Genomic DNA, 25580 nt, shown 5'->3' on the forward strand with positions numbered 1-25580 from the left:
ATGGATTTTTTTTTATAGTATATCAAATATTTTTTTTTATTTATATGGCTTTATTCATATTTTAGTGAGCACATACTCAACATAGAGTACAACACTGAGTGCTGAAAAATATATTATACAGGTAAGATTTGCCTTTATTAGTCTCGCAGTGGAGAAATTTACATTTCACAGCAGCCGTTATGAAAGGAATGAAAGTAGAACAACAAAATACAGGAGCTGCTGGAAAGGCAGCCACTCTTGCGGCGGCGTATAAATATATCAATGTTTTCCTTACCTTTAGATGTCGTTTTTATCATTTTGTTTCATATTATCAATTTTTATGACTGTATAACTGTACCTGTAATGTAGACAAAATTGTTTACTGGACACTTCAATTATAAATACATACAGTAAAGTCTCGTTATATCGATATCGGATATATCGATAGTCCCGGTTATATCGATACTATTTCTATGCACGCACGGAGAAAATTACATGCAAACAGGGTCGGATATATCGATAGTCCCGGTTATATCGATATTTTTTCGGACTCCCTTGAATATCGATATAACGAGACTTTACTGTATTATGCTTACCCTGCTCTCCCTGCTAACGGCCAGAAGAGGGCGTCCAACACATACGCTAGGACTCAGGCCGACGCTGAAGGCAAAAAGCAGTGTACAGTACTACAGGAGATGTTGCTGAGACGGTATCTGCACTGCATAACTACTGTATTGAGTGTAGTCACGCATTGCTTTGCAAGTGTGTGACATGCTGGCTGGCCAAAATTGTAGTACGCGTTGCCGGCTGCTCGCGCATTGTGGTGCCAGGCGTAGAATTAAAAAAAAAGGTTCTGGCGGTCGTGGTCGTAAGTACGGGTGGATGTAACTCATGCCGGTCGTAACTCTGATGTTCCCTGTATAGTATAAAACCTCTCAAAACGAGATCAACAAAAAGTTCCAATTCCTGATTGTGCATATATATAGTCCAAATTTCACTGCGTTGTCTATCCATTTTCTCACCTTTTCACTTTCCACTGTGTTGTTTTTTTCTTTTTATTTCTGTGGTGATATTAAGCTCTCTCTTGCCTCCCTTTCTTTCTTGTTTCATGTGCTGCTCACAGTGAGCTGCTGTTAAAAAAATCTAGCCAAACGATCGGAATGAAAGTCAACTTGCCGGGTCTATACGCGAAGTTACTACTCGCTAGCCTGCACACGGCTCATTGGCTTGTACGCTTGCTTTCTGCTGTCTCTCGCAGATGTATATTGATGCTAATGCTAACGTTAGCATGGGGCTTGTCAAAGTGCCACTGACATTCGTCAGTTTCATCGATGGTATTGTTTCATTGCAAATTAGAATCAGAACCTTATTCTCTCCACAAAGGCGAATCCTTCGGTCCATTCAACCTGAAGTGTACAATACATGTCTTTTTTTCTTACTCGTCGGGCTTATTTAAAAGGGCCGTTTAACTATCAGTATCATCCCAATCAAAACTGCGCTTTCCGCCAATTGCTGCCCAAATAGGGTATATAAAGCGAAAAAGCGAGAATATGTATTTAGTTTTATTGGCGAGCCAAATGCAATCATCAAAACAGCCATATATGGCTTGCGAGCTCTAGGTTCCCCACCCCTGGTCGAAACCCCTCTCCCTTGTCCCCATGGCAGCATGTGTGTGTAATACCCAAAATAAATCGGCTCTCATATCCGGCTTCCTCCTGGGAGCCGCCCCCGTTTTTTTCACTTCGAAGAGCCGTCTCTAAGCACCGGCACGTTCACGAACGACGCATCTCTAACCCAAAGGTAAATCTCACTTTTTTGGTCTCATTGACTTGGCGTGAAGCGCTCGATTTGCTTCGAGGGAGCGTTGCGAATAATTTCACGTAATTCCCATGTGCTTCGTACGTGTGTGCCATGGATCCAAATGAAAGAGACAGAACCGGAAACTTGAGACTCGTACATGATCAAACGAATCTAGTGAGTTATTTTTAAGTTAGCTTTTGGATCTCCATCCGACTTTTGTCGAAACTACTCGATCTCGTTGCGACGGAATCGGCACACCGGTGCCACAGACGGAACTGTTTGCCGGAAAGAAAAAATAATAATCTTTTTACGAGTTTGGACATGAAACTTATCTCAAACTCATGGTGATGAACCACCACCAACAACAACAAGAATTGAATTTGTTGTATTGAAAGGCATGACAGACAACATTTCCTTTTTTTTGTGTTAGGATGCAAGTAGAAAAACAAGGAACCAGGAAGAGATGAGCTTTTTACCGTAAGTCAGCTTTGACGCCAAAACATTTTCTCGGTGACATCTTCAACCTCATGATTGTCACTGTTGTTCTTGAGTAATAACACAAGTTACACAAGTCGGAATGTTGACCTGAAAGTAGTTTCCCCGCGTCGTCGGGCAGCGCCATGTTGGAAGCGTTTTTGTTTATTTGCTTGTTTTGATGACAGTTTGAAACTCACAACTATTAACCAAAAAAACACAAGTTTGCCATCAAGGTTCAAACATGCTGTCGTGTGTTAAGCAAACATGAGACGTATCGACTGAACAAGCTGCCGTGCAAACTGCGTTGCTTTGATTGAATCACGGATTGAAGTGAACTACATTAATCCCTCGTTTTTCGCGATTTATGGTGGCCGGGACCAAAATCCGCGAGGCAGCCATCAGCAAGTCCTCTCACGAGCCTTGCTTTTCAGAATCAGAAAGCCTTCAACCGTCCCACAATGGGGACATTTTGCTGTCTACATCAGTAATTTGAAAGGGGTATGGTGGGGGTGAAATGATAAAAAACAAGATATTCAAAGCATAATAAACACGTCAGAAGACTGAGGTGTATACTGTAACTGTGCATAGTTGTTTCATAAAAAAACTGTACATAGTGCTAGTATCAAAGAAAAACCATATTGATATATGTAGCTGGATTGCATCAACATCTATTTACAGTACAAGAGTCCAAGTTTTTTTCTTTTTTTTTTCTTTTCTTTTGACACTTTGTGTTGTTGTGCGTCGTGTGGAACGGATACTGATAGTTTTTCAGCATTTTTGGCCATGACATTCTGAGTGCTTGCAATTTTTCAGCAGCATGAATATGCCAGCACTGTTTGTAATTTGGGAGGAATGCCGGTGCCATTTGACTGTCAAGGCTGGACAGCTCTGCGGCCATTGTGCTTTTTTGTGTCTGTCATGGGCAGCATTTTCCCACGTAAATCCGTTTCAATTCCAAGCTGCGATGGCTGAGAAATTCTGATCATGGGTTCAAAAACTTTCACAGCGACTCCTATTCACCATGCAAATACAGGTAACATCCGACTTACGACTTTCCGTACCGACAAAATGGTCGTAAGTCAAACGATCGTAAGTCGAAATCCATTCAAAATGTCGTATAAATTATACGACAGGATAGTAGACAATGTCAATCTGTTGTTTTTAAGCAACGTTTTTTTTATTCAATACTATTAGATACCAAACTATTTACAGTTCATTTATACATTTTATAACTTTTAGTGTCATTTTTATCATTTTATATTTCGTATTATTGATGTTTATTACTGTATAACTGGACCTGTAATGTATACAAAACTGTTTACTGTACAGTTCATTTATAAATGTTATACTTACCTTTTAGTGTTGTTTTTATAATTTTATGTTGAAAAATGGCTCTCCCTGCTAACGGCCAGAAGAGGTCACACGACACACGCTCGTACTCAAGCGGACGCTCAAGGAAAAAAAGCAGTGTACTGTGATACCTTGGTTTACGAAATCCTTGGCTTACGAACTTTTCAGTTTACGAACGTTACATTTATGAAAATTTTACCTTGGCATACGAACTATTTTTCGGGATACACACGAAGCTGCATGATGTGTCGTTCGCGAATGAGCCCGTTCTCCTAAAAGAAAATGGCAGCCGGCTTGTTTTGGTCCTATATTCCCCGCCCCCAGTTGTCGATTAAAGCCGTGTGATTGGTCAAGAACACAGCAGTGACGGGGGCGGGGGGTGTTACAGACAAACAGAGAGAGAGAGTGAAGCCATTCTCCGAAAAAGAAAATGGCTGCCGACATTTTTTTTGTCCTCTATTGGTCAAGAACACAGCAGTGAGGGGAGGTGGTTTAAACATTAAAGAGACGGGCAGATGACAGAGAGAGAGTGTGACAAAATGGATAGAAAACAGTGAAATTCGGACTCGTTTCAACTTTGATAGTTTAAAGCAGGGGTCTCAAATTCGCGGGCCAACTGCGAATGAATATTTTGTGGCCCGCCTTGACATGAAAGATTAATCGATGAGGAGGTTTCTTCAGCCGTCATCTGTACAAATTTGAAGGTTTCGGACGTTTCGCCTCCTATCCAAGAGGCTTCGTCAGCGAACTAAAGTCTGACTGGTCGTATCGACCCTATTTATATATCCCTAATGTCCAGACATGGCGGTGCCGGACACAGCTATGATAGGTCCCTACTCTCAGGTTGGGGGGAGCAGAGGACCCCTCCCTGTGGCCCCACTGATTGTTCCAACATTCCTGACTAACGACTGGCCTATTTCCCCCACTCCCACTGGTATCACCTCATCAGCATTACGAGTGTTGCCTAACCTGTTTTGCCTAAGCAGGCTATTGTATGAACGATCCAAATTGAACCTCACCGGACCGGTTTAATGAAGGATGTTGTTGTTTTATAAGAATCGCTTCTTTTACCCCCCTTTCAAACCATCTATGTTCTTTCGCTAAGATTTTTACCTCATTGTCGTCAAATGAGTGCTTGCTAGCTTTTAGGTGCAAATGTACTGCCGATTGAGTACATTTGCACCTAAAAGCTAGCAACCACTCATTTGACGAAGCCTCTTGGATAGGAGGCGAAACGTCCGAAACCTTCAAATTTGTACAGATGACGGCTGAAGAAACCTTTACATCGATGGACCACTCCTGTACGACTGACAGTTTACACAGATGAAAGATTAATGTTAGTGCGGCCCGCCTGATTGATATGAATGAAACTTATGTGTGGAGCTGAACAAACCGCTGACCAAACCATGGAACAAACCACCATTTTGGAGCCACAGAGGGAATTGTATCACAGATTTGCAGAGTTCTAGACGCACAAAGCCATATTTAAAATTTTTGCAGACCCATTGTCTTTTGATGTGCAAGATCCCCCTCCTGTGTTCCAAACGGAGCTCTGTGACCTACAGTGCCACTCTGCACTCAAAGCCAAGTTCAGTAATGTGAATGGAGAAGTAGAAAAGCTTGGGCAATGTTTGAGAGAGTTAACCCCCAGCTTCAGTGAACTTTCCCGAATGTTCAAGCGGACCATGTGTCTTTTTGGGAGCACATACTTATGTGAGAAGCACTTCTCCACCTTGAACTTCAATAAGTCCAAGTACAGGTCCAGACTTACTGATGAGCATCTTCAAGCCCTCGTCAGAGTCTCCACTGCCTCCTCCCTCAAGCCAAATGTGGCTCAGCTTTGTGAAAAGAAGCACTGCCAGGTCTCTTGCAGCAAGAAGTAGGCAAGAGAAGCCTTGTTTGGGACAGTTCATGTTCAATATTTTATTTATGTTCAGAAAGTTCAAGGTTAAAGGACTGTGAATACAGACATTTGCAACTTTATTAAAATAATTAGCTTCCTGTGTTTTTTTCAGTGTCTCTATCTGCCTTCTGATCATTAGATTTTTTTTTATTTTTTATTACTGGTTAATTTATTTTTTATTCATTTTTCCATTTATTCATTTAATTCGTTTTTTGTGTGTTAAAAATAAAGATATTGAGAACATTGGAATGTTTTATCTGTGCTTTTCTTGTGAAAATCCTGATGCGGCCCAGCCTCACCCAGACTCTGCCTCCAGCGGCCCCCGGGTAAATTGAGTTTGAGACCTCTGGTTTAAAGGCAGAGTGTAGACTGCAAGGTTAAAATTCCCATCAATCAGGCTCGACAAATAACCCGCACTAGCCATGTTCAATTTGAAATGAAATGAAAAGACAAGCACGGGAACCAGCTATTAATGATGTTTGTAGTGTGGCTGCTTGCATCTGTTGTAATAACACACCTTCCGAGATGTACAACCCAGAGCTCCTTGAGACACTTTATGCAAAATACTATCCATTCCATCAAGCCATCAACGACCATCACAAAGGTAAATAAAACAACTTTATTATACAGTCCAGTTTATTTATTTAATTATAATACCATAGCACATTTATTATACATACAATAAGGTATATTTGGTGTAGTTTTAAGGCTTAGAAAATTGGAAAGTAGAAAATTATGTTTTATGGGGACCTGGGAACGGATTATTCTAATTTTAATGGTTTCCTATGGGAAATCAATTTTTGGGATACACACTTTTCGCCTTACACACTCCGTCTGGGAACCAATTAAGTTCGTAAGCCATGGTATCACTGTACAGTACTACAGGAGATGTTGCCGAGACGCTATCTGTACTGTAGAACTACTCAACTGAGCGTTGTCACGCAGTAAATTGCTTCGCGAGAGTGAGATGCCTGAAGGCCAAAATTGTAGTGCAGTTGCTGGCTGCTAGCCGTTGCGGTGCCAGGTGTGGAATAAAAAAAAAGCGTGTGGCGGTGGTGGTCGTAAGTACGGGTGGTTGTAATTCGCACCGGTCGTAACTCGGATGTAACCTGTATATCCTATAGTTGTTTTAAACAGAATCCGGCAATTTGATGGGATACATTTGGAGTTCTTTGGTCTTCATAATCAACATTGACCGAACTTGTCAACAAAACTGACCTGGTTATCATTTGACTCTTACGAAGGTGACATGAAGTTCTGGTCCTCTCTCTGCTGACTGCAAAGTCCGCAGCAGTGAGGTGTCTTCTCATTGGTGGAAGGCCACTCTCCGTCAACATGCGGCTGACCTGTCAGAAACTGCTGACTCTGGCAAGGCGGCGTTTGCAACCGCGGCGCCTGGTGGCGGCCGTGTTGACAGCCTATGCCATCAAAAAGCTCTTGCCATATGTTCGCATGGGGAACCAGGTGAGACACGCACATGTGCAGTCACGCTTATACACATGACCGGTAATTCGTTATGGTTGATTACGGTTATTCTCCAGGGCGGGGCTAAAGTTCCCATGGGCGTGGTGAATGACTCCACCACTGCAAATGTGGACAAATTGAAGGAGAGCGACAATAGGTGTGTGCATTACATCTCACATTTCCCTCATTTGACTGTAAATGTCTTACACTAACTCTTATTAAAGGGTTGTGATGTCATGAGAGGCTAGCTCTCAGCGGGGCAGGACAAGAAGTGCAATGGGTGACAGGTTTGAATGCAAACAAAGATTTTAATAAAGGGTTTCAGGGGGAATTCACAAGCAAAAAGGCAATAATAGCGTCCCTTCCAATTCTTAAATCATAATAAAGTCTCTTCTGAGGTGAAACTGAAGACGGAGTTCTTTTCCATGTGTTTTTAGGCCTTACCCCTCTTGATGTCCTTCCTAGGTAACCTAGCCACGATTAGCAAGGTTCCAAATCCGGTGTTCCGTGTTACGGTCCCAACTGGAAATGAGTTCCATGCAGCAATCAGTTCCTCGGCGTTTCTCCACAGAGGACAACAATGGAGCATGTCTCCCCGGCCACCACACTCAGAGGCTCTCTGCCTTAAAAGCCTTGCATGCCAATCAAGCCGTGATCAGCCACAGGTGTGGGGTTTGGATTGCTGCCTTTTACCAGATGGGGCCAAAACTCTCTCTGGGTGGAGCCATTTTAGGGGAATATATTTCCCCCCCAGGACCCAGCCTCTCGTGACATTACAGGGTGTATATCATGCATCATCCTTTTTTTTACGAACACTTTAGCTAACGAACTTTTCGCCTTATGAACGTTAAATTCGCGAGAATATAATCTTTCGAGAAATACACGCGCCACAATGAGTGATGTGTCGTTCGCGAACGAGCCGCTTCTTGGAGCTCCTAAAATAGTTTTTTTCCTTTATTCCTCGCCCCCAGTCTTTGGTTAAAGCCGCGGGGTGACAGACACAGAAACACACACACACACACACGAAAGGGAGATGACAGAGCTTGAAAAACAAAAGTGAAAAGGTGAGTAAATGGATAGAAAACAAAGGCAGAGTGTAGACTGCAAAGTTAAAATATCTCATCAATCAGGCTCCACAAATAACCCGCACAAGCCATCTGTACAATTTGAAGAGAACATACAAGAAAGGGAACACGCTATTAATGAAGTTTCTAGTGTGTCTGCCCGCATCTGTTGCTGATGCAATATCACAACTTCCAAGACGTACAACCCAGAGCTCCTTGTGACACTTTATGCAAAAAGCTATCCATTCCACTGTGAGACTAATAAAGGCAAATCCAATTCCAATTCAATTCAATTCAATTCCATCAAGCCATCAACGACCATCACAAAGGTACAGTTCTTTAATTAATTACAATACCATAGCTCATTTATTATACATAAAATAAGGTATATTTTGTGTAGTTTGAATGCTTATTTAGTAGAAAATGATGTTTATGGGAACGGGAACGGATTATTCAAATTTTAATGGTTTCTTATGGGAAATGAATGTTCCGAAGATGAACTTTTGGCCTCACACACACTTTCTGGGAACCAATTAAGTTTGTGAGCTGAGGTATCACTGTACCTAGAATTTTTTAGTTGAAAATGGCTGACCCTAAACAGGATCCGGCATTGCATTGTGGCCAAAGCTCTGATGATAATTCTGATTTAAATCATTGATTAACTTCATTATGGACGTTTGTGTGGATGCATGGTGTGTGTGTATTTAGGTCTCCATCAATGAACAGGGAGTTTGTTGTGCGACTTGTTCGCCTGTTGAAGTTGTTATTTCCACGGGTACTGTCTCCTGAGGTGGCCCTGCTCGTCCTGCATTCACTCATTCTCATCTCCAGAACCTTCTTGTCCATCTACGTCGCCACTCTGGATGGTCAGTGCACGCGTGTGTGTTAACATCGTTGAGCCGTCTCCATCTCTGTATATTCTTTCAAATGCGAACGAGACACTTATGATTTTGTTTAGCCCCGCCACTTTGCCACTTTTCGCAGGCATCATCGTCAAGAGCATCGTGAAGAAGGACCCGCGTGCCTTCTTATTGCAGCTCCTCAAGTGGCTCCTCATCGCCGTTCCCGCAACTTTCATCAACAGCGCCATCAGGTTCCTGGAAGGTCAACTGACCCTTCGCTTCCGGAGCCGGCTCGTCAACCACGCATACCAACTTTACTTCCGCAACCAGGTAGCATATCGCTGGCCAGGAGCTACGATGAGGCAGAATGATGTCACACCATCTGGTTTCTGCTATGTGTCAAGACGTACTACAGAGTCAGCAACATGGACGCCCGACTGTCAAATCCGGACCAGTCTCTGACGGAAGACATCGTCATGTTCTGCGCCTCTGTGTCCCACCTTTACTCCAACCTGACCAAGCCCATTTTGGACGTGGCCATGACTGGTTACACACTTCTCCGCACCGCTCACTCCAAAGGTGGGCTGCTTCCATCCGTGGGTGTCCATCAGTGATGGACACTTGGTTGTCTGTCGTGCAGGAGCCAATACCACCTGGCCCTCGGTTATTGCCGGCCTTGTGGTGGTACTCACAGCCAAAGTGCTACGCTCGTGTTCGCCTCACTTTGGAAAACTGGTCGCCGAGGAAGCCCGACGTAAAGGTGACCTGAGGCACATGCATTCACGCATCATTGCCAACTCCGAAGAGATTGCCTTCTACGGAGGACACCAGGTCATATTTTTTCCACAAGACAGAAACCTCCTCATACCGTGCCACTTATGTGGGCTGATTTTGGATTCGTAGGTGGAGATGGCGCAGTTGCAGAAGAGCTACAAGGCCTTGTCCCATCAGATCCACCACATCCTGGTCAAACGTCTGTGGTACGTCATGCTGGAACAGTTCCTCATGAAGTACATGTGGAGCGCGTCAGGCCTCCTTATGGTCGCCGTACCCATCGTCACCGCCACTGGATACTCCGAACATGGTAAGCGCTAGTGTCAACCTGCCTCGGCTGCTGGTTCCTTCTAAGCCTGTCATGATGTCAGACCCTGACGAGGTGAAGCAAGCAGCCATGGTGATGAAGGAGGAGGACCTTGTGAGTGAAAGGACTCAAGCCTTCACCACTGCCAGAAACTTGCTCAATGCTGGAGCTGACGCCGTGGAAAGGATTATGAGCTCCTACAAGGAGGTTCCCTACCTTCAGCTTTTCAAGCCGCATCAATGGCGTTAAAAAAAATCAGCTTGCTAATACCTTGATTTCCACGTCTAGGTCACAGAGCTAGCTGGCTATACTGCTCGCGTATCAGAGATGTTGGATGTCTTTGAGGACGTCAAAGAAGGAAACTACCGGCGCTCCTCTGAGAGAGACCAAGGGGGCCACAGAGTCTGTAGCCGTCTGGAGATGCGAGGTCAAGATAGTTTGAGATCGCTATAGATATTCTAAACGTAGCAGAACATTATGAACGTATTTATCTGCCAAAGACAATAATAATAATATTAATAATAGTCATAATCATAATCATAATCATACATTTAATTTCTAAGCGCATTTCAAAACTCTCAAGGTCACTTTACAGTCACAGGATACGTTTTTTTTGTGGGTGAGCAGCGGCAGCCACACGCGCCAGTGTTCACTCAACCCGGAAGTAACTCAAAGTCAAATAGATAGAAAACTAGCTAGCTAGCTAGCTAATGGATAGCTAATAAATAGTACAAACAAGACTTATGAGGATGTGCTAAAAATGATATTTTTGGCTATCTGGCTGGCTAGCTTCTAGCTATCCAGCTGGCTAGCTCTTAACTGTCTAGCTGGCTGGCTGTTAGCTGGCTAGCTGTTGGCTATCTATTAGCTATTTATTAGCTATCCATTAGCTAGCTGGCTAGCTATTAGCTGTCTAGCTGGCTGGCTTGATTTTTTATTCCTGTATACCAAACTGTTTAATGTCCATTTTATTTATACATTTTAGTGTCGTTTTTAGCATTTTATATTTCATATTAATGATTTTTATTACTTTATATATTTACCTGTAAGGTATACCAAACTGTTTACTGTACAGTTTATTTATAAATTATATTTTAGTGTCGACGCACACGCGTACTGCTGTCCCAAATACTCACAGATTCCCGCGCATGTGTAGTGTTGAAAAATTGCCAGAAGAGGTCGCCCGACACACGCTGGGACTCAGGCGGACGCCGAAGGAAAAAAGCAGTGTACTGCACTACAGTAGACTGCTGCGTGAGTGTGTGACATGCTGGCTGGCCAAAATTGTAGTACGCGTTGCCGGCTTGTCGCGCGTTGCGGTCCCAGGCGTAGAATTGAAAAAAAGGGTCTGGTGGTCATGGTCGTAAGTACGGGTGGTCGTAAATTGCGCCGGTTGTAACTCGGATGTTACCTGTAATGTGACACAACACAATTTCAGTTGTCTCCGGGTTTCCTCCCTCGAGACATGCATTGCAGGCCGATTAAACAATCTAAACCAGGGGTCTCAAACTCCAGTCCTCGAGGGCCGCCGTCCTACATGTTTTCCAAGTGTCCTTGTTTCAACGCACCAGAGGCTGTGTTGCAACAGGTGTGTTGCAACAGGGAGACTTAGAAAACATGTAGGATGTCGGACCTCGAGGACCTGAGTTTGAGACCCCTGCTCTAAACTATATAAGAAATACTGATGTCAGACCTGAGCTTTGGTTTGCCTTGTCATCCTGCTGCAGGTCAGGTGGTTTGTGTAGATAAGGGGATTCGATGCGAAAACCTGCCGATCATCACCCCGACAGGAGACGTGGTTGTGTCCAGCCTCAACATTCAGGTAACACGCCCTCACAACATGTTTATTTCATCAGAAGGGCGGTATCGAGACTAAGTAAGCGGTGTGTCAAGGTTAACTGTTGGAGTCTAATTCCTGTGTCTCTTCTGGTTCGGAGTTCAACGGAGTTTTATGATGAAATACCAGCGGGGACGATAGATGGTGAACAGAAAAGTCTAATTTATTCTCGTAAAACAAAATGGAGAACATCTCTCGTCGGAGCGGGAAGTCAAGAGCACAAAGCCCGCCTCCTCAAACTAGTTTAAACACACAGCAGTTGATGACATCGTCTCGACTGAGCCTATCAGCGACGGTCAAGTGTTGGGAGAACATTAGATTGAATATTGATACTTGTTACACTCTGTATACGCAACTAGTTAACGAATAAGGTACATACATCCATATAGACTAAACTAATCATGAAATGACATACTATGTACGAAACTAAACATGATGTTTACGGATGTGTATAAAGACATTATCATTCCCCCCTGTTGCACATTTAAACATCAGTACATACATTTCCAAAACGGTTTTCATGCATGCACGTCATAACTCACTGCACGGGGTACCATTCTTTGTATACCACGGAGAAGGCGAAAAACCTCTGTCACAACTTTACTGCTGTGATATGCAACCTCTCCATTTGCGAGAGTCTTAAAGGTAAATTCAATTCAATCGAAATATTGATGAGGAAAATTCCTTCTCGGCTCTCCCCTTTTTGGTTGGAGCAACCACAGTCTGGCCATGGTGGACAATTCCAAGCTACAAGGGTCCCCTTCACGCTGGTACAAAACCTTTGCGTAGTTCACCTGAGAATTAGCTATCATATTCATTAGCGTTGCTCTTAAGCATGGAATAATACAACCAATGACTAAGAAAATAAGTACAATCACGATCGCGACAGGCACAAACAGTCTAAGCAAAGTCGTATACCAAGGGCCTCCGAAGAGCATGTCAAAGCTCCACGGGTGATCAAGCCACCTATCTCTGGCCGTAGCATCTCTGAGATCCCTGATAACAGACAAAGCATTAGTCATGTTTATGGAATTCGCTTCTTCTGGTATGTACGTACAACAAGTGTCACCCACCATAGCACAGACGCCCCCTTGTGGGGCTGTCGAAAGGTCCAAAACCATTCTATTTTGCAGCACCATTTGTCTAATTGCTGCAATTTTGGTGTTCTGCATTTCATCCACTTTCAAGCTGGCATTTTCAAACACTTGAAATCTGTAATCAATCGTTTCAATTCGTAGCATGTTTTAGCCACTCCAATTTGTGGAAAAAGAGCTAACATTACCTTACTACCCGTGCTATGGTGTTTGAATTGTGGGCATTGTGAACATCAGTTCCCCAGATCGAATCATGGGGCTTAAACGATACTCTTCTTTTCACATGATGGTGCACTGGACGATAAAAGTATTGTCAGTTACCGTAAAAGGTGCGCACAAACCGTAGGCTCGCGGAGGAATAAAAGAATATACTTTCCAACCGCATAACCACCAAAGATGTGACGATACGGGCAAAACAGTGACATTAGTGTTTAACGGTAGCACATATACACATCTATTCTCATCTATAAAACCCAAATTTTGACCCGTACTGTACATTGCAACGCATACTGGTAACCCGGTCTCCGTCATAACCTGATTTTCAGTTTCCAAAATGGTATCTAAACTTGGAACAATCTCTCCTCGAAGCATTGCGAAGGACCGGAAAATGTTGATCAGGTCTATGCAAAGATATTAACATATATGCAGCTCGAGCCATTTTATCTCCAAATACTTTTGAATGCACGCGTTGTTGTGTCACAGAATGAGGCATATAAGAGCATACAAAACAATTACTTTTCCTATTTTCTTTAGCAATTAGTGTAGCATAACGATACCACGTGTTTGATAACAACGGATTCCAGTCATGTTTTTCTCCTGCAAACAGTTGATATCATGCGTCCATGGCACCTGAATTTTGGGCCTTTTTGTCAGGTGTTTCCATCCAGTCTGTCAGTCTGATATGTGGTTCATGCTGGAAAGGTGATGTCGCGACTGGTGATGTCACAGATGACATGATGCATATAGTTACGGGAAAACCACTGTGATTTTCACGAAAATCAGGACAGAGTCTCAAGTCCATGCATCCTGCAGCATCATGAGTTATAATAGCAAGTTGGATATCTGTCATCGTACCAGTTCCAGTTCCTAACCAGTTCCCTCGAGCTATGTTGACAACAGTTCGTTTTGTTTCTTAGGCACAGCTATCTCAAACCCATTTTGTGTTGGGCTTAGAATGGACCACAACGGAATCCCAACCAGTGGTCCAAGCCTTCCCCAACTTGATACTACCGTACCAAGACTCTTGAGGATAATTGCTTCCATTTTGTCGTGCTTTGTTCACAAGGACGCTAAAGGGAAATGAGGCTATTCCTGCAGCCTCTAGTGGAAGGCAGGCTACAGGATGTGCCATGTTTGGACACTTATCTGACGTTTTTGGATATAATAGTGGAATTTCACAGGCTCATGGAATGGGGGGCTTCACGTGTGTCATCTGGATTGCCCCCACGAATCCGTACAGCAAGATGACGTGGACCAAACCCATTGCTAGTGAGTAGTTTGGCTCCATCTGTCTTCCACCTTGATGGGATGGCAGTTGGCGTTGTGATCAGCACGGTGAATGGCCCCTCCCACTTTGGTGCAGACCAGGTCTTCCTCCTGATTGCCTTGATCAGCACCTCATCTCCGTGGCGCAGCCTCTGTTCTTGTGGAGGAAACAAAGAGGACTGCGGCAGTACACATGTGGAATGTACTATTTTGTGGTAAACATTTCACACAACGATTTTGCCAACAAAGCGCCTGGATCTGATTCATTCTTTTGCCAGGGCACACCTTCCCATAATGGGAGGATGAAAGGTCTGCCATGCAAGATCTCAAAAGGCGTTAAGCCATTATTAGTGGGCGTTATTCTCATATATAATTTAACCAAAAACAGACATTCAGGCCATTATACTGGAATATGTTTGCATAATGCTTTCGCAACGGATAATGCATTGGATTTCTTTGAAGGCACAATATTGGCTGTCTGTAAAAATCGTCACCGTCTTTCAAATCAGGTTGTAGAAATGTCATCCTCTTTTTTTTATTTTTATTTCCTAGAAGTTCAACTTCTGTTTGGCAAAACTGTAACATAGTCAAAGAAGCTTTGTTACCTGTACTTTCTAGATTTTGGAACAAAGCGATTGATACAGTCTTGTTTTCACCTTCAGTCGGTGAGACAAGTAAGATGTCGTCAATCTACAAAATAATTTAAGAAGTCACAGGATTTTTTAAAGTCAGCAGTACATGAAGACATTACTTGTGATTTTTTTTTTGGTGTAACGACTTAGTCTCCCCAGTAGGGGACGTGTGTGCTCCACTATTTTTCTGAAAACACATCTGGTCTTCTATAAGCAGCAAGAAAGGTGGGAGGGAGGACGGGGGACAGAGAGGGCAGTCGTGAGGAGGTGGTGGACGCCGCACGCAGATCCCCCCTGACCTCTGACCCCCAAGCTCCCCATCTCTCGTCAACTGAGGCACGCAGGCGGGCTCTCCTCAACCGCTCCGGACCCAACGTTTGGCACGGGTTGATCGGCACCAATTTATGTTGGAGTCTAATTCCTGTTTCTCTTCTGGTTCGGAGTTCAATGGAGTTTTATGATGAAATACGAGCGGGGACGATAGATGGTGAACAGAAAAGACTACTTTATTCTCGTAAAACAAAATGGACACACAGCAGTTTATGACATCGTCTCGACTAAGCCTATCAGCTACGGACAAGTGATGGGAGAACATTAGACTGAAAGTTGATACTTGTTACACTCTGCATACGCAACTAATTAACTAATAAGCTACATACATCCATATAGACTAAACTAATCATGAAATAACATATGTACTAAACTAAACATGATGTTTACGGATGTGTATAAAGACACTCTATCATTAATAGATGGCTCAGAGAATGCACTTAGTTCGCTCCGCGTTTGAGAATGTTATAGAGGCTATACTAAATATGGTGAAAGACACACATCATTATTTTCACGACATATAAAGACAATCAAAATACCGTATTTTCACGATCAAAGAGCGCACCGTGTGAAAAGGCGCAGTCTCATTTATGTGTGCCATTTCTGTATTTAACACACACATTGGGCGCACCGGATGAAAGGACGCAAGTTTTATATACCGGTACATATCCTCTACTGCCATACGGGTGTCCGCCTTACCACAACATACAGGCGTATTTAAAAAACAGATCGAGAGCAAAACTGAGTTTGGTAGTGCTTTATTTATTAATGACAAAGTAAGAACATTTTGTAATCATCGCTCAATAGGCGTGGGCATGGTAAAAACAAGCACATTACCGGTAACAGAATCGAACAGTTGCGCTAAATCCAACATGGCAGGTTCGCTTTCCTCACTGTCAGTTACTTTCTGTGCCGTGCGGCTCCTCGGAAATAATGCCGGCTTTTCCGAAAGCTCGAACCACCGTGCCAGCAGACACGTTAGCCCAAGCATCCACAATCCATTTGCAAACTGTGGCCTACCACTCTTCGAGAAGCTGTGGTCTCCTTCGGTCATCCATCGCTCCCACGCCGCTCGCAGCCTCACTTTTAACGGCCGGTTCACACCGATGTCCAGCGGTTGGAGTTCCTTGGTCAACCCACCCGGAATCACAGCAAGCGTAGCGTTCATCCGCTTCACTTTCTGCTTCACATTGTCTGTGAGATGCGCTCGCATAGAGTCACAAATCAGAAGTGACGGTGATGTGTGGAAAAAACCTCCCGGTCTCCTTACATACACCTGCCTCAGCCACTCCATCATATCCTCGTCCATCCAGCCCTTTTCGGCTTTGTGGCTCGGCTGGATGCTTGTCGGCGATGTGCTTCTCGCAGTAGGACCGGAAGTTCGCCAACTTTTATGAATCATCCGCCGGCTGTTGCTGCGCAACCGTAGTTCTGGTCCGGATGTAAAAATGGCACCGTTGCATAAAACGCCAGCACCAAGACGGACCTCCTCGGAAATGTTCAATTTTCATTTCCTCCGCTAGCGTTACTGCTCTGAGTCGGATGGTGACAGTCGAAACGCCCCTTCCGCTCGCTCTTTGCTCGACGATCCATTGCTCGAGTCTTTCCTCCAACTCCGGCCACCTTGCTTTATGTCCGCGAAAACTCAGCTGTCTTCTTCACCTGTCGGGGTTCGTTCTCCAGCTTCCTCCACTTGCGAACCATCGACTCGTTAACTTTATATTCTCTCGCGGAGGCTCGATTCCCATGCTCCTCGGCGTAGCTGATAGCCTTCAGTTTAAACTGAGCTTCATAACCATGTCTCTCTGCCATTTTCAGGGTTGTTCGAACAGCAATGTTCTGCATAAAGCACATACGTACCTGTTCTTTTATACACAACCCACGCCCACGTAACCCCCTCATGTTCTCTACCACGTCCTCATGGTGGTCTCTAATACGTCCGCACATTCGGCGCACTGCACTACAGGGCGCACTGCACATTTTGAAAAAAATCTGAGACGTTTATATGCGCCTAATGGTCGTGAAAATACGGTACCATGGCAGAGGCTTTCCGAAACAAAATACAGGTAACATCTGAGTTACAACCGGTGCGATTTACGACCACTTGTACTTACGACCATGACCGGCAGACCCTTTTTTTGGCACCGCAACGCTTGGCACCGCAACGCTTGGCACCGCAACGCTTGGCAGCCGGCAACGCATACAACAATTTTGGCCAGCCAGTATCTCACTCTCGCACAGAAATCTACTGCGTGACTTGTACACTCAGTACAATAGTTATACAGTTTAGATACCGTCTCTGCAACATCTCCTGTAGTATTGTACACTGTTTTTTTTTTCCTTGTGGCGACCTCTTCTGGCCGTTAGCAGGGAGAGCCATTTTTCAACAGCTGTATTCTTTACGTATGTGTTATAAAATGATACAAACGACACTAAAAAGTAAGTAGAACATTTATTAATGAACTGTACAGTAAACAGTTTTGTTTACATTACAGGTTCAGGTATATATCTGTGTAAGCTCTCAGTCGTACAGGAGTGGAGAGGACCACTCCCTGTGGCCCCACTGATTGTTCCTACATTCCTGACTAACGACTGGCCTGATTGCCCCACTCCCACCGGTATCACCTCATCAGCATTACGAATGTTGCCTAACCTGTTTTGCTTAAGCAGGCTATTGTATGAACGATCCAAATTGAACCTCACCCCAACAGACCGATTTAATGAAGGATTTAGTTGTTTTATGAGAATCGCTTCTTTTACCCCGCTTTCAAACCATCTATGTTCTTTTGCTAAGATTTAAACCTCTTTGTCGTCAAATGAGTGGTTGCTAGCTTTTCTGGTCTTCTATAAGCAGCAAGAAAGGTGGGAGGGAGGACGGGGGACAGAGAGGGCAGTCGTGAGGAGGTGGTGGACGCCGCACGCAGATCCCCCCTGACCTCTGACCCCCAAGCTCAAATTCCCCAGCCCAAAGCTCGCCCCTCCTCCTGCAGTGGTTAATTTTATGTCTGTCCCAGTAATGGCGATTTTAAGACCATGAGCTGCTTTGTCCTTGTAAGGGAGGAGTTTCTTTATCAGCGGCCATCTTAAATGACATAGCTTTTTCATTTTTTTCAGTTTCCTTAAATTGGTTAACATATATGGAATCCTCATCAGCAGATTCAGGAATACACCCCAACAGACCGGTTTAATGAAGGATTTAGTTGTTTTATGAGAATCGCTTCTTTAACCCCGCTTTCAAACCATCTATGTTCTTTTGCTAAGATTTAAACCTCTTTGTCGTCAAATGAGTGGTTGCTAGCTTTTAAGGTGCAAATGTACTGCCGATTGAGGCCCACTAGTATTATCCCTGCGATGTTGATAAAGTCTTTTTTTTGAGAATTTGTTGAGTCTCCCCAATGTACTGCTGTTTACAATTTTCATTCTTACAATGTATTGAATAAACTACATTACTTAGTTTTTCATTTGGTAGCCTATCTTTTGGATGCATTAATTTTTGCCTTAACGTGTTTATCGGTTTGAAATAAGTAGGAATTTAGTGTTACCAAACTCCTGCAATGTAAGGTACTGCTACTCCTCTCCTTTTTGTATCTTGGGAATTTTTGGTTTCATTCCCTATTCTTTCTTTCTGACATTTGTTGAATGACCACTGAGGGTACCCACAGTTAGTGAGTGCTCTCCTGATATGTTTCGACTCATTTTCTCTACCATCAATGCTAGTTTGTATTAGTTTAGCCCTATGCTGGAGGGTTCTGATAACTCCTAGTTTGTGTTGTAAAGGGTGGTTAGAGTCAAAAAGTAAGTATTGGTGTAGTTCAGGTATACAGTAATAAAAAATTATAATACGAAATATCAAATGATAAAAATGACACTAAAAGTTATAAAATATAACAATGAACTGTAATCAGTTTGGTATATAATGGTATTCAATCGAAAAAGTTGCTTAAAAACAACGGACATCGTATACAAGCCTGTCGTGTAAACGTTACGTCGGCCATTTTGAATGGATTTCGACTTACGACCATTTGACTTATGAGTGTTTTGTTGGAGCGGAACTCGGTCGTACCTCAGTTGTCACCTGTATTATAAAGAAACTCAAAATACGATGGCTGAGGCTTTTCTCAACAAAATATAAGCGGAAATAATCCTTCAAGTCCGATTATTATGAAGCAATGTACCACGAGAGAGAAGTTATTTTGATAATCTAACTATCTGTTGTTAGGTGGACGAGGGCATGGATGTGCTGATCACAGGACCGAATGGATGCGGCAAAAGTTCATTGTTTAGGATTCTCAGCGGGCTGTGGCCAGTTTACGGAGGTGTTCTTCAACGACCAGAACCAGAGCACATGTTCTATATACCGCAGAGGTATGCGTACTTGCATTTCCTGTGTGCGTATTACTCCTAATCAGGTAACATCCGACTTACGACCACCCGTACTTATGACCATGACCCTGAGACCCTATTTTTAAAAAAGTTTAATTCTAATTCCTGGCACCGCAATGCGCTAGCAGGCCGGCTACGCGTAGGACAATTTTGGCCAGACAGCCAGCATCTCGCTCTCGCACAGCAATTGACCGTGTGATGGCACCAGAGGGGGGGAGTTTGCGTGTCATTTAGCCTCCGAGTCTTTATTCAACATTTTGAGTGGATTTCGACTTATGACGATTTTGACTTCCAACCGTTTGGTCGGAATGGAACTCGGTCGTAATTCGAATGTTACCTGTATTACAGTGATACCTCCACTGACGAACGCTGCAGCTCACGAACTTTTCGCCTCGCGCACATTAAATTCGCGAGCATATAGTCTCGACTGCCGAACTACTTTCCGGAGGACGATCCAAACCACACGGTCGAACAGCGCCACGGTGGCTGGCGGACTAGTTTTCCACACCCTCTCTCTTTGAGTGCAGGCGTGGTTTGTTATCAAGGATACTTTTGCTATTATGGGACCTAAAAAGACCCCACCACAGGCTAGTGTTAAGCCGAAGAGGACACAAAAGAAAATGATGGTCGAGCAGAAGAAGGAGATCATCGAAAAACACGAATGAGGTGTGCGTTTGTGTGACTTAGCGTCCCAGTACCAGTATGCTAAGTCGACCATTGCTACCATCCTTAACCCTTTATGGACGATTGTGCCAAATTCGGTACACTCAAGATAAATGCTTATAGATCGAGAAAATGAAAGGTAGCAGTTTTAGTGCCGATTGGAACTGATGCAGCACAAGTTACATGTCCCTTTAAAACAGGTTATGTGCAGCTTTGCCTTTAAGAGCGTCAGTGACATCATCTCCTTCTTGCGCAACACAACGTGCGCTCCTCCATCTTCAAAGCTCCTTCTATTTTTCGTCATGGATGAAATATCACGTAAGTATATGTTGTAACTATTTTATGAGCTATTAACCAGAAGAGGTTTACCTGACACTGAAATGCATAAACTAACGCAAACCTTTTATTTACCACGAAATATTAAAAATAAATGGTGAACAAATGCCTGAAGAATGGACACGAAGTGTACTTGTGCCCATTTTTAAGAACAAAGGAGATGTGCAGAGTTGTACTAACTACAGAGGAATAAAGTTGATGAGCCATACAATGAAACTGGGAAAGAGTAGTTGAAGCTAGACTAAGAGCAGAAGTGAAAATTTGTGAGCAGCAGTATGGCTTCATGCCAAAAAAGAGTACGGCAGATGCAGTGTTTGCTTTGAGAATGCTGATAGAGAAGTACAGAGAAGGTCAGAAGGAATTGCATTGTCTTTTCAGATCTGGAGAAAGCGTACGACAGGGTGCCCAGGGAAGAACTGTGGCATTGCATGAGGAAGTCTGGAGTGACGAAATAGTATGTCAGAGCGGTGCAGGACATGTATCATGACTGTAGGACAGTTGTGAGGTGTGCTGTTGGTGTGACTGAGGAATTCAAGGTGGAGGTGGGACTCCAACAGGGGTCAGCTCTGAGACCCTTCTTATTTTCTGTGGTGATGGACAGGCTGACAGACGATGGTAGACAAGAATCTCTTTGGACCATGATGTTTGCAGATGACATTGTGATCTGTAGCGAGAACGGGGAACAGGTGGCGGAGAAACTAGAGCTGTGGAGATATGCCCTGGAAAGCAGAGGAATGAAGATCAGTCGCAGCAAGACGGAATATATGTGTGTGAATGAGAGGGATCCAAGTGCAAGAGTGATGATACAGGGAGAAGAGATGAAGAAGGTGGAGGATTTTAAGTACTTGGGGTCAACGGTCCAGAGCAATGGAGAGTGTGGAAAAGAGGCGAAGAAGCGTGTCCAGGCAGGCTGGAGCGGCTTGAGAAAAATGTTTCAGCTAGGATGAAAGGAAAAGTGTATTAAACAGTGGTGAGACAGTGCGACTGAAGGACTGGAGGTAGCAGAGCTGAAGATGTTGAGGTTTTCTTTGGGAGTGACCAGATTGGATAGGATCAGGAATGAGTACATTAGCAGGACAACTCATATTAGAGGTTTTGGAGAGAAAGTCAGAGGGGCCAGAGTGAGATGGTTTGGACATGTTCAGAGGAGAGGGAACGACTATATCGGGAGAAGGATGCTGAATCTTGAACTGCCAGGCAGGAGACCGAGAGGAAGACCGAAGAGGAGGTTTATGCATGTGGTCAAAGAGGACATGAAGGTAGCTGGTGTGAGAGAAGAGGATGCACAAAACCGGGATAGATGGAGGACATTGATTCGCTGTGGCGACCCCTGAAGGGAAAAGCCGAAAGGAAAAGAAGAAGAAGAAATATTAAAAATAAGTAGTGCCCCGAATTTGGAACATTCGGCTTGCTAACGCTATTTTTATGATAATATTGTTAATCCTGACTTGGTACCCGATGCGAATAATTGCCAGTGAATGGTGCGTTTTCCACTAATAGCTGTACCTCATAGCTTTGCATTCTCAATATGATGATTGAAACGGCGGTCCATGTTTTTTTTGGTATCTCCTAAACAGAAATTAGAAAACGTAAACATTTTCATCATAATGTCTGGTACAAATTTAACACTTCCTATTTCCAAAAGACCGTGAAACATGGTAGGAGCAGGTACAACACTTACAAGTTTTGTGAAAAAAAATGACAGGAAAAGCTAAAAGTCTCTATTTTATTTGGGGCAAATCAAAGACAGCAGAATTACTTCTGAAGGCCTTGAGGACATTACATTGGCATGTCAACTAAAATCATCTGAGAGAAAGAATTTGTAATCAGAAAATGTAGAAATGATTGTTAAAGTAATAGGTTGAATTTCCACTTGTGCCATTTAAGGTTTTGTTGCCACCTAGTGGACAAAATAGTCCCCACTACCGTATGTGCATTTTATGTAAATATTTTATCTTTTTTTTTATTTTAATAAAAAGCTGTCATATGGATAAAAGTCTAGTCTTTGAAGTTGCATTTGACATATGTTCCAAAAAAGGCACCCACTCAATTGAGGTCTTTCATGACGATTGTACCAAATTAGGCACATTATTAAATTTTCTACAGTATTGGAAAACAATAAAAAATGAAGCTACTAGTATGTTATTATATACATCAGTGACCATAAAAACTGAACATATTTTTTTTTCTAAGTAGAAAATAATTCAGGCAGTAAAGGGTTAGGAACAAGGAAGCTATTAAGGGTGTTTCTGTGTTGTCTAAGCAACGGTCTTAGCGTCCCAGTACCATTACGCTCCATCCTCCCTCCTCCTTACACTCCATTCCATCAAGCCATCAATTACCATCACAGGGATCAATAACTTGATTAAACAATACAGTTTATTTCTTTAATTACAATACAATAAGACATTCATTATACATAAAATAAGGTTTATTTTGCTTAGTGTTAAGGCTTATTTAGTAGAAAATTATGTTTTATGGGGACCTGGGAACGGATTATTCTAATTTTTAATGGTTTCTTATGGGAAATAAATGTTTGGCAGACGGACTTTTCGCCTTTCACACACTTTCTGGGAAACAATTAAGTTCGTAAGCCGAGGTATCACTGTATTTGCGTTCATACAATTCACCAAATTCATTGAGGTCCTCCTCTACTTCCGATGTCGTCGGGATTGTTCATTTGGTGACAATAAGCATGAATGGATGTGATTTGCAGGCCCTATATGTCCAAGGGGACACTGAGGGATCAGGTGATCTATCCGGACTCTGTGGAGCAGATGGCCAACAAAGGAATGACGGACTCGTGTCTCAAGGAGATCCTTTGCACCGTGCACCTTCTCTACATCTTGGAGAGGGAGGAAGGTGTGTATGCTAGGGCTGAAAGATTTCACTGTCGCGGCATGGAATTGAAGCAGATTAACATGGGACAGGAGATGTGAGACTATCTCTTTTGGTCAATGGATGCTACAGCTTCGTGTTTGCTTTCAACATTTAGCTTGTAGCAGACGTGCACATTCCACCATAGTGTCTCTGATCCATTAGTGAAAAAGACGCTTTGAAAACTGCATCATACAACAAAGAAAGTTCTTAGGATTGAATGTGTTAGATTATGAATCTTTTCAGATTAAATCTTGTTCTTCTTCCCGGTTCAGTTCTTCATTTGTGTCGTCAAAATATTCAATCAGCAGGAAGTAAGGTGATATACAAAAATAATATTTATTATTATTCAGCCAGAGAGAGAGAGAAAGGGAACAGTGAAGAAAAGGGGGAGGCTGTTACCCCAACAGATGTTATTTATACTTTAGCGGGAATGACCTCATTTCAAAGGGAGTCAATCGGCTGTGACTTAAGGCGTGGAACATTAGACTGAAACATGGTATGAGTGTATACACTACAAATACATGAAGTTATAAGGCAAACTACACACATTTTATATATATATATATATATATATATATATATATATATATATATATATATATATATATATATATATATATACAGTAAAGTCTCGTTATATCGATATTCAAGGGAGTCCGAAAAAATATCGATATAACCGGGACTATCGATATATCCGACCCTGTTTGCATGTAATTTTCTCTGTGCGTGCATAGAAATAGTATCGATATAACCGGGACTATCGATATATCCGATATCGATATAACGAGACTTCACTGTATATATATATATATATATATATATATATATATATATATATATATATATATATATATATATATATATATATATATATATATATATATATATATAACAACGTAGACTAAACTTAAACACATAAATGAGTTGTTTGTAATAAACATTGAATGTTTTAGAATGTGCATATATAAATAGTCCTATCATTCATCCCTGATGCACAGAAAAAACATCAATACATATCTCCAAAACGGTCTTCAGCATGAACGTCATAATTAACAGCACGAGGAATTCAGCGTTGTCATTTGCGACATCAATCAAAACCTAATGGCACTGGGTTCCTAGATGGTGATCACCAGGACGACGAGAGGGAACAAATTTGTTGTGTCACATTTATTCGTAAAGAGGCCCCAGGGTGTGATACGGATGAGTAGGTGTTTGCGAAAAGGGTGTGTGGTTTGTCGACGCGGTTCCAGTGAGGTGCGTCAGGAATCTCCTTGGCGGTCGATGTCCTCGCGAGTCCAGATGATGCTTGTGGCTGCTAAAGATGGCTAGCAGCTCCACGAACGGTCCATCCCATGTTGATGTGGTTCGTCTTCTTATCCAACATCTTCATCATCTGTTCCCTCTGAGGAACAGAGGAGACTTGTGGGAGGTCACATATCAACAGGATTCTTATATTCTACACATCACACATTTTCTGGGTCTGTTTCTGTCCCTATCGATGTGACTCATCATGCAGGCTCTGTAATGCATTCTCTCACAAAAATGGCAGGAAATCATTGTTAGATGTTAACGAAATAGTATGTCAGAGCGGTGCAGGACATGTATCATGACTGTAGGACAGTTGTGAGGTGTGCTGTTGGTGTGACTGAGGAATTCAAGGTGGAGGTGGGACTCCAACAGGGGTCAGCTCTGAGACCCTTCTTATTTTCTGTGGTGATGGACAGGCTGACAGACGATGGTAGACAAGAATCTCTTTGGACCATGATGTTTGCAGATGACATTGTGATCTGTAGCGAGAACGGGGAACAGGTGGCGGAGAAACTAGAGCTGTGGAGATATGCCCTGGAAAGCAGAGGAATGAAGATCAGTCGCAGCAAGACGGAATATATGTGTGTGAATGAGAGGGATCCAAGTGCAAGAGTGATGATACAGGGAGAAGAGATGAAGAAGGTGGAGGATTTTAAGTACTTGGGGTCAACG

At 43.0% G+C, this 25580-nt stretch overlaps 1 protein-coding gene across 7 annotated transcripts; it reads left to right on the forward strand.

The window, feature by feature from the left end:
* The first annotated feature begins 1678 nt into the window (after positions 1 to 1678).
* On the forward strand, positions 1679 to 23969 carry LOC148903528 (ATP-binding cassette sub-family D member 1-like). 7 transcript variants are annotated; one of them, XM_089004252.1, is made up of 14 exons: positions 1679 to 1779; positions 2210 to 2256; positions 6754 to 6973; positions 7051 to 7130; positions 8746 to 8903; positions 9022 to 9209; positions 9284 to 9458; positions 9520 to 9710; positions 9783 to 9963; positions 10025 to 10167; positions 10249 to 10387; positions 11688 to 11782; positions 19558 to 19703; positions 23437 to 23968. In XM_089004252.1, the coding sequence occupies exons 3-14, from the start codon at positions 6845 to 6847 to the stop codon at positions 23657 to 23659; spliced, it is 1848 nt and encodes a 615-aa protein (XP_088860378.1). In that variant the 5' UTR covers positions 1679 to 1779; positions 2210 to 2256; positions 6754 to 6844; the 3' UTR covers positions 23660 to 23968. The 7 variants fall into 7 exon arrangements, with proteins under 7 accessions (XP_088860378.1, XP_088860396.1, XP_088860416.1 ...); XM_089004261.1 differs by lacking the exon at positions 1679 to 1779 and adding an exon at positions 1802 to 2123; XM_089004244.1 differs by lacking the exon at positions 1679 to 1779 and adding an exon at positions 1802 to 1953.
* Positions 23970 to 25580: the final 1611 nt, after the last annotated feature.

The sequence above is a fragment of the Hippocampus bargibanti genome, linkage group LG01 (genome assembly GCF_051943395.1).
Source record: "Hippocampus bargibanti isolate YZ-2025 linkage group LG01, ASM5194339v1, whole genome shotgun sequence".
In the NCBI taxonomy this organism is placed as follows: domain Eukaryota; kingdom Metazoa; phylum Chordata; class Actinopteri; order Syngnathiformes; family Syngnathidae; genus Hippocampus; species Hippocampus bargibanti.